General features: G+C 35.9%; 1 protein-coding gene across 1 annotated transcript in view; it reads left to right on the forward strand.

The window, feature by feature from the left end:
- The window catches only part of TBC1D5 (TBC1 domain family member 5), a 562,848-nt gene that overhangs the window by 460,290 nt on the left and 86,597 nt on the right, over positions 1-15,961 (forward strand). The window contains exon 17 of the mRNA XM_045791684.2: positions 12,944-13,029. Coding sequence (XP_045647640.2) covers positions 12,944-13,029 — 86 coding nt within the window. The remainder of the gene's footprint in view (positions 1-12,943; positions 13,030-15,961) is intronic.

A 15,961-nucleotide genomic window follows, 5' to 3' on the forward strand; every position in this document is an offset into this window, starting at 1 on the left:
AGAGACTGACTCTACAGTTGGTGGGTGATCTGGACATGGGCTCAACCCTCAGTGAACTTAAACTCTGCGTGGAAGGCAGACATGTACACAACTAACCATAATGCAAGACAAGACAAAATATATGCAGAATTAACTTAAAATTAGCATGCTGTCAGAATGGAGTTACTGGAGTACAGTGGAAATTCACAAAAGTCTTCGTGTAGGAGGTAGTATTTGAACTGAGAATAAGAAGGATTTCAAAAAGAGAATAGTGAGTAGACAAGTCTATCCTGAGAGAGCAGCTTACCTGAAGTTTGGTGGTATGGGGAATGTCCATAGTTAGTTGTGAGTGAAATGTAGGGCATATAGGGGGTAACATGAGAAGTATTTTAGGGCCCAGATCATGGAGGTCCTTGAATGTCATGCTAAGAAATTGGAACTCTATTCAATTTACGTTTGAGACCTCATTCAGAACTGAGAAGGTAGTAAAAAAAAAAAGAAGAAAGAAAACACCACCACCACCACCAACAACAGCCAGGCCTAACAACAACAACAATCAGGCCTAAATTTTTGAAAGATGAGTCTGGTGACATTACATGTGTGGATCACTGAAGAACAAGGTTAGAAACTTGTAATAGTCAAGGCAAAAAGTAAGACACATCTGAACTACAGGGAGGGTCATGGTCATGCAGCAGTATGGTCTTGTCAGAGCAGTCATGGAGAAGGCAGAATGATAGAACTTGCTCAGCCCAGATTTTTATGTCCTGGGTCTAAGGTTCTGTCTAAGAGGCAGTCTGAAATATTGATACCATAGGTGGGGGTTTAGGAGTTCTTATGCAGAGAGGTGATAGTGAAATGATGAATATAAAAAGGATTGGACATGAAAGATTGAAATTGAGGGTATGTTTACAAGGAGTTACTATTGCCAGATCCGTAAGATTACACGTGTGTGTATGTTAGTTTGTAGTTAGTTGGTGCCATTTAAGGCTTCTAGATGACTTTCAAGGATCAGTCTTATCTGAATTCCCAGATCTGGAAAGAACCAGTCCTAGTAGAGGTCAAAATGACTCACTAAGAAGACTTTGGTAACAGAATAACAGCTTCAGCCAGAATTGTAAAGTGTTCTGCATACTTATTTAACCTATGATATGTATGATATGAGTACAAAAGCTAAACTGAGAAAGATATAAAAGACTTTATCTTTTATTTTAAGTAGCATTAAAGAGATAAGTTTTATTTTTCATTTAGTGCAGAGAAGTATAAAGAAGAAATCAGAATGGTCCCTGTACATAAACCCATTGTAGAAATAACTTCCATCAATAGGCAGATGGGAGTGGAGTAATATGGCACATGTTAAGGAAATTACAAAAGTGTGAAAAAATACAACGGAAAAAAGTCTCTATCCAGTCCTCCTCTGCCTGCATCAGTTTTTTTCTCTGTCTAGGAAAAAGAAAAGCAAAGCATGTGTGTATGTGTATTCATTTACCAGCATATATCATAGTTCTTGATTTTAACAGCTTGATTAAGATATAATTTACATATGATAAAAAATCCACTCATTAAAGCATACAACTGGATGGTTTTTAATATTATTTACAGAGATGTACAGCCATCACCATAATCTAATTTTAGAACATTTTCATCATACCCAAAAGAACCTTTGTACCCACTAGTGGTCATTCTCTACTTTTCTCCCCCTCAACTAAAACTCCCCCCGTCCTACCCTAGGCAACTACTAACCTAATTTCTGTTCCTGTGGATTTGCCTATTCTGGATATTTTGTGTAAATGGAGTCATACAGGATGATATGTCTTTGGTGACTGGCTTCTTTAATTTAGCATAATGTTTTTGAGGTCCAACCATGCTGTAGCTTGTATCAGTATTTTTCTTGCCAAATAATATTCTGTTATGGATAGACCACATTTTGTTTATCCATTAATCAGTTGGTAGACATTTGTGTTGTTTCCACTCTGTAGTTACTATGAGTAGTGCTGCTGTGAACACTTCCTGTGCAGATTTTTGTGCGGACATATTTTTATTTCTCCTGGATATATACCTAGCAGTGGAATTGCTTGGTCATATGGTAACTCTACATTCAACCTGTTAAGGAACTGCTAAACTGTTCTGCAAAGTGGTTACACCATTTTACATTCCCACCAAAAATGTACTAGAACTCATATTCTCCACATCCTTGCCAACACTTGTTATTTCTGTCTTTTTTATTATAGCCATTCTAATGGGTATCAAATGGTACCTCATTTTAGTTTTGGTTTACATTTCCCTTATGACTTATTATGTTAAACATCACTTCATGTGTTTATGGGCCATTCGTACATGTTCTTCAGAGAAATGTCTCTTTGGATCCTTTGCCCATTTTTAATTATGTTGTCATTTTATTATTGAGTTGTAAGAGTTCTTTATAGATTCTGGTTAGAAGACTCTTACCTGATATCTGATTCGCAGATATTTTCTCTCATCTGTGGATCTTTTCACTCTCCGAATGGTATCCTTCAAAGCACAAATGTTTTTAATGTTGGTGAAGTCCAACTTATCAATCTTTTCTTTTATCACTTAGAGTTTTGGTGTCATAGCTAAGAAATCATTGCCTAACCCAAGAGCACAAAGAATTATCACTCCTGTGTTTTCTTCTAAGAGATTGATAGTTTTAACTCTTACATTTAGGTCTGTGATCTTCTTTGAGTTAATTCTGTGTGTGAAGTGAGGTTGGGGTTCATATTCATTCTTTTGCGTATAGATATCCAGTTGTTTTGTTGAAAAGAGTATTCTGTCCCCTGCCCCCACCATGAAATTGTCCTACCCCTTTTTAAAAATTAGTTAACCATAAATGTGAGGGTTTATTTCTGGACTCTCAGTTGTATTCCATTGATCTATCTATGTGTCTGTCCTTAATGGTAGTACCACACTGTCTTGATTACTGTAGGTATATAGTAAGTTTTGAAATCGGGAATTATGAGTCCATGTACTCTATCTTTTTCAAGATAATTTTAGCTATTCCGAGTCACTTGTATTCCCATTTGAATTTTAAGATCATCTTGTCAATTCCTGCAAACTATTTCTTTTAAAAAATACATAAAAAGAATTATACTTTGCTTTTCTGTGGTTTTTCCCCCTTTTCACCTAATAAGTTATCTCTCTCAAGGGTGTTCTCAATGCTGTATCCACCAGGAAATAAGAACTCTGTACTTCCACAGAGAATAACTACTGGGGAAGGAATGGCCTCCAAAGATGCCTCATAACCTAGATGGGGTGATTACTTAAGCCCTTCTCATTCTTCTTTCTGAATCACTACAAAGTATGCAGCTCTCTTTCATCTCACTGCTTCAAAGTTCCAACCAGGGGAATCGTGGACCCCAACTAACTGATTTGATTCTTCAGAAAAAATTACCTCTTAAAAGAGTTATTTTCTTAGAGCATTTCTGGCTGTAGAGTAAAAGAAAGTTCAGCTACCTCTAATGAAGGGAGGGAGGGAGGGAACGGAACGGACAGCCCCACTTATGAAGCATCCCTCTACAAATCTGGGTCCTATCAGTTGCTCCACACTAGTAGGGAAATCCGAGAAGTCAGAGAACTTAGCCCAGAAAGAGCGGGCTCTCCGGAAGTAGACAGCTTGCCTTGCTGTTCGGAGCATTTCCGCATCATCCTCACCTTCACCCCCCACATAGCGTCACTTCTCATTCACTCAGATAAGGTACTGGATGCTACCCAGGGCGAAGCTTGTACTTCTAATCATCCCTGCTCCTAAATACTGTTTCTCTCCAGGGCTGGCACTCATCTGGTGTTACCGCTGTACCAGTTGTTAAAATATTGAAGTACTTTGATGTCCAGTTGTTAAGGAAATTCAGCATCTGGAGGGTTAAGCCTGGCACAGCAGGAGCTCTCCAGAGCTGCCTGTGCTGTAGAGGTTGTTTTATTTTTTACTGTTACCCCTGTCCACATTTGTACAGTGAAAAGGTTAGTAAACTAATTCAGTGGTATCTGTAAGACTCCACCTCCCAAGATGAAAGCTGTTACCCGTAGCCACTTTTCAGGTTTCTGAGAAAAGCCCCCAATGGTCTGTGGGTGGAATTCAGGGGGTTCTAAGAACTTGGATGGGAATAATTTACATCTTTATTTTCACCAAGCCCGTTCTAAAATTTAGTATTTCCTTCAACTAGGGATGAAGACAACAAACTGCAATAGTATTGATAGCACCTCACACATTTGCACTAACAGCAATCACAGATATTTTAGATCACATTACAGTTGAAGATATCTTGAAATGCCATTTACATTCATCACTACTTCTAAATTATACTAATGATTAGACCAGCCTCTATATCTTACTTAATACATTAATATAAAAGTACATTTCACTGTTATTAATTTGTTCAATATTTGATTACTGCATTTCAGCATAATTGGTTTGCTTTAGAACCCTATTTATTTTACTTTATACATTTAAAAACATTATTCTGAAAAGGAGACCAAAGCCATCACCAGAAAGCAGAGCAGTCCACGGCACAAAAGAAATCCAAACCCCTAGCATAGACTGGCCTGTGAGCAGCATGCAATTGGCGTGCCAGTTAGTATCACTGGATATTTGAAGGGGCTGTGGTTTTAAGACTGACCTGTATCCAAAATTACTGGTTAGAAAGAAAATATTTTATGACACTATCTACTCTTAAGAGAAATTCACGCCTAATACCAGAGTTTTTTTTTTATAATGATACATGAAATCTTGAACAAAATAAGAAAGGCAAGAGTCCACCTATAGGGACTTCTCTCAGTGGTCTAACTTGACACACTTTCTTAAGTAGAGATTGGTCTCACTCAGGAACATATCACTAATCTATTTTTATGGTTATTTTCTGATTTCTTTCTTCATGTAGACATGTTAAAGTTCAGTACTGATACTTCACTGTTATATGAAAGCACCACAAAAAAAAAAAAAACAGTATAAGTGAATGACCTTCGTAAGAGTAGATTTATATAATAAATGAATTTTTAATTTCAAGATGTTTTATTGCTGAAATTACTCCCCAAACTGCATGAGAAGTGTGGCTGTGCGAGGCTTCTTTTTACCAGGCCTCAGCGTGCAGGATCTTAGCTTTTGTTGCCTTGGCAATTGCAAAACAGGTAATGAAAGGGAAAAAAGTAGAGAAAAGAAGATGGGAGCAATATTTCTCAAACCATGGTTCTCATTCCCATAGGGCCACCTGGACTTATTCTTCGGGGTTCAAAAACCCTAAAACCAGTTTTAAATTGCTTCTATTTTGATGATACTTTGTTTAAATTTATTTTAACATTCCTAAAGATAAAAATTTACAATGATAATTTTCATATCAAAGATTTTCGTTTAGGTCCCAAATTGGAATATTTAGGAATATTTTTTGAGATCGCCTCTTTCCTTTTTCCTTTATATCATTGAAGGTTGGGAACCACTCCTGGGCAAAGACAAATGGGTTTCCATATTTCTTTAAACCATTCAAATAACATCTCTCCCCCATCCTGCTTACATTTAAGGAGGGAAAAAGGTGAAGAGTTCAGTACTGCTGAAAAGAGCTGACCAACTATCTAAAAGGAATATTTTGAGGCCCAGTATTAGTAACAAAGAAAACGTGTAGACCTAAATTACTTTGTGCGTATATATATATATATTGGGGGGCATGTTAATCTGGCATCTTCCTACATGCTAAATTCAAAAATGTAAATATATTTTAAAAAAGGAAAAAATTTTATTTCTCTTTTGGTGTCTATTTATTGTGTGAAGCTACAGTCGAGCATAACGCACAGGTGGTTTAAAATGCTTCTCTGCCATCTGAGATCTCGGCTTGCCAGGGTATAGATGGGGATGTCACTTTAGGGAATTGGGCTTATTCAGTATGTAAAATGAGGCTGGCATGGGTTCAGAGGTTTTGTCTGTGTCTTTACCCAATTAATGATTTTTTGCTTCCTTTTTTTTTTTTTAACTTTTTTAAGGCCTTTTAAATTCTCTCTTTAAGTTTTAATCTGTAGATGCCTAGATTATATTACCTAAATATTTCTGTTAATTGTACTAAGATACTTAATGCCTCGAATTCATTAAATATATTTCCCATCAAAATACATTAGAATTATTAGTATATAAACCAGAGGTCATTTTAATCCTGGTACTGAAATAATATTCTAATTTATAACCTTGTTACAAAGATTTATGTTTTTTTCTTTATGTTAACTTGATGAATGCATTGTATATACATTTTGGATTTATAATATTGCAAAACAATCAAACTAGGTTTTATTTTTCCAAATCTGTTGTTTTGTGAGTTTATTTTATACTAAGTATTTGACATGTAATTCATGGTGTGGGTTGTTATAAAGAATAAAGGAAAAGTGGTTTAGGTTAGGAAGGCATAGCTCAATACACTATTTATACATAGGTATGTGTAGTGAAATGAGTATTGTCTTAACAAGTAATATAAAAAGAAAATGAACTCTCGGATAAATGACAAGGAAGGAAATAAGATAACAAGTCTAGGTTTGACAGCAATATCCAGCTAATACCACTTATTTTATTCTTCTATATATTTTTTCTTAAATGGGAATTTTGTGAGCATTTAGGATTATAATGTCTGCTTTTTTGATCCACTGTGTTACTCTATCTAATTTTTAATGAAGAGGGCAGTATGTGGCAATAAGAAACAGAAACAGTGAGACCTTTGTGGACCCTCTAGCAATCAGTGAATATCAGATCACAAATTTCCCCAGCTTTAATTACAGGCAAAAGAAAAGACAAAATTAGCATTTTAATATAGAAATATCTTAGGCTTTAGGAGAATTATGATAAATCTAATGTTGCCTAGTGAACCAAAGAGGGGATATTACAACAAACTGTCTCCTTAGGAATATTTGTTTAAATAAAGGCAACAATACTTCATCCTTATCTTTTTTTGGATAATTACCGCTATTTCAGGCTGTTCTTGGTTCCAGGTTTGAAATACCTTTAGTTTAAAAAAAAAAAGGTAATTGGCAGTGTTTGTTTTCTATAAAACTACAAGAAGGGGAAAATTCTGTTTGCTTGGCACTAACAAGATAATTTTAGGGCGAGTTTTTGCTCTACAGCCCCAGTTCACTGGCGCCATGGCATCCCCGCACTTGGATGCATTTGGGTTAACTCGTTTCACTTACAGCGAATTAAACTAACTCCTCTTCCATGGCGGAGGTTTGCCCACCTGTCTCCCCTAAAACACCTGCAACATATGTTTGCATAACCCTGTAATGCTTTGCCTTTGGGGTCCTAAGAAATTCCCCCAGAGCTTTTTGCTTATAAACAGCTGAGCAATTCGTTTTTCTAATGACGGTTGCTTTTCCCCCAGCATTGAGGCAATAACATATTCACTAAAATAAGAGTCTCATTTTTCATCAAAGAGAAACGTTCGACATATTTTTACAGTGCTGCTTCTCCTTCTGAGCCTTATTTTTTCCCCTTTTCTAATCTGGCACGCTAAAAATTAAGAGTTGGTAGCGATATAATAGAGAAATGAAAACTAAGTAATTCTTCATTTGTCAAATATTTTCTTTTCTTCATGCCAAACATGCATTATATTGTAAATAATCTTTTCTGCTAAACAAGTGCTACAGGACCTTTATCAGTTTAAAGTAAAATTATGATCAATAAACTATAAAAGTGATAAAGATTTGGACATATTGCAGGAAATCACTTTAATTATTATAACCTCATAAGCTGGCAAGCAAATGTGCATTGATATGATTTTACAATTTTTTAAAATTTATAAATGCATGGACTCTTACTCTGAGAAGTAGAACAGCCTTTCTCCCTACAAAGGAGATCCAGTATACATGAAATATTTTCCTAAATATGTGTTTTTGGTTTTAAAAAAATGTGATGGTTGATAAATATCTACCCTAAATTTATATGCGGTCTTCAAAAGCATCATTTTCTCTACCTATAGCTTATCATGGATTTTAAGTTGTCAGACTATCACATCTGCTCTCAAATTAAATGTCTGTTTGTCAGCATTATCAGGAGATAATCATAGCTTCCATTTCGTTGCATTTTTGTCAAGTGCCCGGCACTGTACTGCACACTTCATGTTCATTACCACAGGTTTTCAATGAGGAAACTAGAGCTAGGGGTGTAACTGACAGCGCACAGGGCCTCAGCTAGTGGGGGGTGGAGCAGGGATCCGAACAGGAGCCTCAGGGACTCCTGACCCCTTGTCTCCCCTGCCAGCAGCCCACGCCTCTAAAGCAGATGAGTGATGTTATGTTTCCCCTAGTCCCTTTGTTTTTAACATATAACTTTAACTCCTCCTGGTACATTCATAAATGAGAACAGGAATCGCTGGAATCACAGGGAATTGCTTTTCTTTTGCTCCTGTCAGTTCTACATGTGTTTGTAAATAACCAGCCCTTTGAAAGGCATTGTTGTTCCAAGCAGGATGAATGCTTTAGACTCTTTTCCTTCCATGGTCTCTATATAACAGTTCAAAAGGAGATAGTCATCTTCAAGTGAGGATAAATTTAGTTGAGGGATCAATCTAGAAAGTACTATTTGTAATGACCTTTGTCGGATGAGTTTGATATCCCCAGGCTCAGAACAAGGAGAACTGTCATGTACCATCTTGTAGTTAATTATTCGTATAGCATCTTTTAGTTAGTTGTATTTAGTGTGAGTTAACATTTAAATATTTGCATACTACCACACAAAGTGAGCGTGAACTTAAAATACTGAAATATTACCATGGGGGCAAGGGTTACAGGGGAAGGGGGGTTATATGCTGACCTATGATTTCCATTATAGAGGAGGGCAGAGGGGAGGTGGCCACCATCAGAAGTCATACTCAGGGGCGCCTGGGTGGCACAGCGGTTAAGCGTCTGCCTTCGGCTCAGAGCGTGATCCCAGCGTTATGGGATCGAGCCCCACATCAGGCTCCTCCGCTATGAACCTGCTTCTTCCTCTCCCACTCCCCCTGCTTGTGTTCCCTCTCTCGCTGGCTGTCTCTATCTCTGTCAAATAAATAAATAAAATCTTTAAAAAAAAAAAAAAGAAGTCATACTCAGTCGGGGAGAGGTTGTTTGTTTTACCTGAAATTACATTAAGGAGAGGCTTACTAGCATATAATGTAAACCTTGGAAGTGTAGAACATTAACTGCAATGAAGAGGTTAAATAGATTTTAATCACTTTTATCCCTGACATTGATTGCTGTCATTTAAGTACTATTTGTAAATTGATTTTGTCATCATGCCGAATTAACAAAAGCATTTTTAGAAATTCAAAAACACAGCATGGGTTTGGTTTGGTTTGGTTTTCCCATATACTTCCTTCCAGGACATTTGTTTCTGCTTCTGGAAGTCATTTTGTCTGTAAGGCTTTGAGATGCCTCCCAAAAATCCAGCCTGTTTATGCCATAGGTGGGATTTTCAGCATTCTTCTTATATTGAAATAAAAAAATATTGAAGAGAGAGCTTTAAGAAGAGCTTCAACAGCTTGTTAACAGAGAAGAATTTGGTGACTGGTACTTAGCTGCAATCTTACAGAAGATTTATCTCGAGTCCATCTGAGTTGGTCTAGGAAAGGCATTGTAAACTCAAGGTGAATCTGTGATTTCTCCATCTTCGTGTATAATTATATAGACTTCCCAGGTCATGGAACATAATTGGTATCCCTCTGCATACAGACCAGTGTCAGTTATGATCACCATTTTGTTGTCTTTCTTCCAAAGAAAAATTCACCAAAAGAAGAGGTTTTTTTGTTTTTTGGGTTTTTTTTTTTAATGCACATTGGTTTAGAAAAGCGTGTAATAGTCAAAATCCTATCTGTGTAAAAATGGATTTAAAATAATTAGTAATTGTTCCAGTCCATGCAAAGACATACTATTAAAACTGTTGATATCACATGTCCTGCACGATGAAAAATTACACCTGTCATGGAGTCTGGTCTCTTTTACATTACAGAGTTTTATATATGTATAATTCTACTGGCTCATATTTTAGAGGAAATTCCAGATCTTTAAAACTTAAAGATCAGAACTGTTACATTTCTATAAAAATTTTATTTGGATAAAAATCCCTTTAATTAAGAAAAGCAAGTATCTCTTTACTTTTAAAATATTTCAGTTGTGTTAAGTTAGAATTATGCTCATTTAATCTCATGGCCCTAAGGAAACCATTGTTATCATTTTAGTACATAGCTGTGTGAAAAGATATTGTTCTGAAATTTCTTGACTTTTTAAAACCTTATTCAGAAAACTAACTTAATTAAAAGAGAAGACTTATAGGCAAATTGAAGAGCTTCGGGACTGAATCTTAATGTAGCAAAGTATTTGTGCCCTTTTATTGTTCATATCTACGCATGTCGATTTTTACAGCCACACATTGGTTTATGTATATGTCAGACATTTAGTTCTTTGCTGTCTATTACAGTAGCCACAAGCCACGTGTGGCTGTTGAGCACATGAAGTATGGCTGATCCAAAGTGAGATGTGCTATAACTGTAATATACACAGTGGATTTCAAAGACTGTGCAAAAGGAAGAATGTAAAATATCTCAGGGATTTTTAAATCGATTACATGTTACAGTGACAACATTTTAGATACACTGGATCAAATAAAATATTATTACATTTAGTTAAACTTCTTTCCATATTTTTAATACGCTTGCTACAAAATTTTCAATCACATTTAAAGCTTGCGTTTGACCACCTTGTATTTCGGTTGGACAGGGCTAGTCTAGATCCTCTCTGTGTCTACATAGTTATGTTTTAGTAATAGCATCATCTTCTCAGAAAACCCTATTGAATAACTTTCAACTCTAACCTCTGATTTTATTTTCTTACATTTCAAATGCTGTTTTTCAACATCATCTTTTGATTGTTTTTTCATCCCAGTACAGCGATACTTTAAACTGCCTCTCCCTTTGATACTAGTAAGTCTCCTATGAATTTAACTAGGCCTCTGTGAAAGCAATACTTGAGCCTCATTCATATGTTCAAGTTAGATCATTATTCCTAATAATGGCTCTAAGTGCTTAGATAGATCAGCACTTCGTGTCTTGAATTGCTTGTCATTTCTTTATAAAGATGTTTCAAGAAATTGCTTCATGCAATCCCTTATTTCATTGTTTTCTAGCAAAAAGTAACATAATCTTTTATTAGTTTGTTGGGAGTCAGAGAAGAAAAGCCTTTTAAATATTAGCAAAAACAAAATGTATTTCCAGGTAGTGAGAATAAAGAGCAAAATTAGTCATGAGCCATAGTCCTGTGAAAGTTAATTTTTTAAATAAATCATGAACGCACTGGCAGTGTGCCAGTAGCTTTCACCTCTGTTTTATTTTCCCATTATACTTGGGTCCAGGTTGTCATCAGCTACCGTGAGGAAACCCATGTAATTCCTAGAGAGAGAAAAGTTGCACTGTTAGACTTAATAGTATGGTAGTCATGGAAGCATCGGTTATCTTCATCAAGGCAATTCAGATTTGATTATCGTAGAACTGTGTTGAATACCAAACCAGAGGAGTAGTAGCTGGAGCTAAATCAAGGGATTGTCATTTTTGTCAGATGATTAGGGCTGACTTGGAAGAGATATGAAAGGGTTGAGCTGTGTAAATATTCTCTTTTCAGCAGAAAAAGAAAAGGTCCATCATGGCCATTAAGATGCAGCTTGTTAGCTTGATGAATTTCAAACTAGTTAACCTTAGCAATTACATACCCCCCCGCATACATACAACTATATCAGTGCCTTGGGATTATACTCCAAGGATTGATACCAAAGCATATTGGTAATTTTCTATTAAGATAAAATGAAGCCTTTCTATGTCTAGATAGATCTCTCAAAGGACAGGGCATGCTCTAGTTCAAAGTCCTAATTGTTAACTTGAATTGTAAGTTCAGGTAAACACTGGAACACGTTTATTTATAAGTTTTGTAAAACTTTTTAATGAAAAATGTATGTAGTTTTAACATTTTAAAGATGGTATTCATTTAAGCTATGATATTAACATACTACATTTTTATAAACTAGAATTGATTTAATTTTTATTTGCCTATGAGGGACTTGACACATTTAAATAATAGACACATTAAGTGATAGTAAAATATTTAGGTAGACAACCCTGACCTGATGATCTCAGGACATTTCTGCAATGTCTTTGAATAAATATCAAATGCCAGAAAGGCTAATACAGTACTGTTTTTATGAAAATGTGCATTGGTCAGTTTGCTTTTTTATTTTGATGGTATCCTGCTAATATTTTCACTACCCGGGTACTGATTAAACTCGTATATAAGAATAGATGACATAGAAATCTCTAACTTTAAAATAATTGCTGAATTCTAAAATCACACATTCGTTTTTGGAGAAGAAAGACTTGGTGTGCCATCTAGTGGGCGTATTTAGCACTCTGGTTATCAGAAATCAATGGATTTTTACTCTCCCTCCAAAATGCCGCTTTCTTCACACTTGTTATCTCTCAGGCCATAAGCGTAGACTGTACTTGTGTTACCTCTCATGTAATTTTTTTCAGTTCTGTCCGAATTTTATCTCATTGTATTTGGAAAGTCATCATTAAAAACGTTCACAATCATCGGAAATAAATCTACGCTTACCTTGATGAGCACTGGGAAGTGTATAGAATTGTTGAATCTTTTTATTGTACACCTGAAACTAATACCACACTGTGCATTAAGTGTACTTGGGGGAAAAAATCTAATGATAGGAATAAATCTATGTAAACTTTGAGACAGGTAAAAGTAAAATATATAAAATAAGTTCATTGTTTCATCAGGACTAAGATCATTTAAGGTAAAACTTCAACTATGAGAGCAAAACCCAAGCACGCTAATTATTGAACTTTGTTATTATATGTAGTTTTTTCTGAAAGAATATAAAAGCAATTGTTTTTGTCCTTGTATGTGTTAATGTGTAATAAACAGCTTTATACACTTAAAATTTTCTTTTCTATAGAGAAATCCAAGACCAGTGACTTACCAATTCCATCCAAATTTAGATTATTACAAAGCACGCGGAGCAGACCTCATGAATAAAAGCCGGTAAGTCCTCTTTCTCTGATGAAAGTTATGAGCCACAAAGATGTTCTCTGAGATGGTCAGGAATTTTTACACATTTGCTGACAATAAATTTATAGATGTTAGCATATCAGTGGTTAATGCATGCAATGACCTCTTTGATAAATAAAATATCTGAGTTTTTTTTAAAGGCATGAGAAAATATATACATTGATGTCAACAGTAAGACGAAAAATAGTAGAGTATTTGTTGTAATTTGAAGTTAGGCAACTTCATTTTTCTAACACTAATAAACCTGAACAAATTGCGCCTACTTGTATAATCTCTTTCTAGATCCTTGCTGTTGATTGAAAAGAGGCAGTTCTATAATATATTTTTAAATTATTTCAGTAACAAAATTAAAATTGGGTTTCCCAACTGTCTTTAGAACTACACAATAAGCTTATAAATGCATCTTGTGTGTGCATTTGTGATTACATACATAGAAATTTTAAGGGTCACTGTAGGAATAAAAAAACATTAAAATTCTACTTTTAAAAGAAATTAACATTGGCATAAAGGGTTGATGAACAGTTTTGTTCTTTCATAATACTGTACTCAGATGTCTCAAGAGTTAACTTGTCAAACCAGAACCATCTTAAATTAGAATGTAATTTCAAAGTTTACTCTGGAAGACTAAAATGTTAGTAATGATAAATGCTGCCAAGTTGTCCGAATTTTTTTTTCCGTAAGCATTTTGCCTATGTGCTAGCTTTTCTTCAGTAGGATTCCAGCAGCCTAAATATACATTTATGGAGTACACACACATGATGTGTTCTGCTCTTCCTTGGAGAGTTAAAAAGAAGACCTGATTCCTGCCACATAGAAACTCATAGTCTAGGGGGTGAGAAGAAGTTTACGGGAGAGTAGCTAAATTTAAACTTGTGTCTTGAGCCCTGTTTAATGTAATGTTATGTTTAAATGACCCATCCTTGATGGAACGCCATCTCACATTGTGATGTGCTATGTCATTGTGACATCAGCTCTAGAGCCAGTGAGGCTTCTTGGAAGCTCTTTTCTGTTTGTTCATTTCATTGGATTCTTGTTTCACTAATAAAAGGCTATTCTCCGTAGGCACTTTGTTCATTTAATTTAACAAATTTTTATTGCATGCCAGACTTTCTTTACTCAGTGAACAAACCAGATAAAACTCCTGCCCTCAGGAATCTTAGAGTCTAGTCACTTGTATTTCTACCCTATCGTGTCAAGTATTTAGTTTTGGTGTGTTTTAGGTACTTTCTTTATATGAGATCTTTCTAGTTAGAATCCCTTCTTCTCTCCCTTGTTTTCCCCCACCCCACCACCACTGGATTAATTTTCACGTAACAGCCAAATAACTCTCAGTTGACAACAGATTACATCACACCCCAGCATAAATGCCTCCAAAGGCTACCTGTTAGTGTTGACAATCCAGTGTTCTTCCTGGGCCCATTTTCTGTCTCTGTGACCTTCACTCTTTCCACTCTCCCCTTCTCTTAACTCCCATGCTTGCACTTGCTCTTCCCCCTCCTGGAGCACCCTTCCTTCCCTCCTCTTTTCTTGCTTCTGCATGATGTAGAGCTCAGCCCAAAAGTCACCTCAGAGAGGCCCCTTGGACCTCCTTCTTGTCTTTTTCTCTCCTACTCACTCTCTACCTCATTGCCCAATCTTATTTTCATAGTGTCCGTTACTTACTGAAGTTAGAGACTTCATTTATATGTGTCATCTGACTCCCCAACTTCCCCACTAAAGTCTAAGCCCCCTGAAAGCAGACACGTTGTCTTAGCCACTCGAGAGCACTGAGGATAATGGCTGGCGTGGGGAAGTTACTCAACAAAAATGTGTTGTATGTATAGGTGTGTGGTCTTTTTACATTTTTCATTGTCCACTTTTTTTTTCCCAAAAAGGAAATGGGCAGTACCCTTTCCTTTCTACCCTTCATGTTTTATCTTTCTTCTATTTAGCATTCTGTCCTTGCGTTTTTCTTCTCAATGTTGGTTCTGTTTTAGCAATTCCTTGTAAGCACATTGCAGTACTCATACAAAGTATCATTGTGATGACTGGAAGGAAGGTTTTTCACCAGCTCTATTGCAATTTCAAAGCTTAAAACTGAAACTGAACCAAATGAAAGGTAGTATGTGGAGAACACATCACAGACCTCTGAGAAGAGTTAATAAGTGGTGTTGGGAAACCTGACAAATCTTTCGAAAAGGTATCAACTTATAACCTTGTCATTACACCAAAAGAAATTCCAACTGAATCAAAGTAAACTTAAGCGAACATAGAAATAAAATGCAAGTGTCTATCTGATCTCTAGTTACTAGAAGATTTTTTAACCTTGAAAAATAATGGAAGAAATCACAAAGGGAATGATGGGTGCATTTTACTACACAACTGTTTTTAAGTAGATCTGTCAAAAGTAAAATAAACTGAATCAAAAAGCAGATGGAAAATTGGAAAAATATTTGTAGTGTAAGTAACTGACAAACTAAAATTTATCAATTTTAAACACCTCCAGACTTCCTTTCTTCACTGTACTCATTCCCTAGAGGATCTCAGTCCAGGTTCATGGCTTTACATACCATTTATGACTGAAGGGTCCTTAATTGCTATCTTTAGTATGACCTCTTCCTTTGAACTCCAGACTCCTATGTCCTACTACTTACTCGGTGTTTCCTCTGGGATGTCCCATGTGTATCTCAAACTTAATACTTTCCAAACTAAACTCTTGATTCTACTTCCACAAACTGTTATTCCTTTGTGTTTCCCTATTGCAATAAATAGGCAACCCAGTTGATCAAGCCTTAGAATTGCCCTTGACTTGTTTTCCCTTACATCACACATCAAGTCCCTCAGCAAACCCTCTTCGAAACATATCCTGAGAGAAATCACCTTTTCCTCTGTACTGCTAATACAAGTCACTACTAGTCTCTTAACT

Source organism: Ursus americanus, chromosome 20 (genome assembly GCF_024610735.1).
Source record: "Ursus americanus isolate L20-20 chromosome 20, mUrsAme1.1.p, whole genome shotgun sequence".
NCBI classification, from domain to species: Eukaryota; Metazoa; Chordata; class Mammalia; order Carnivora; family Ursidae; genus Ursus; species Ursus americanus.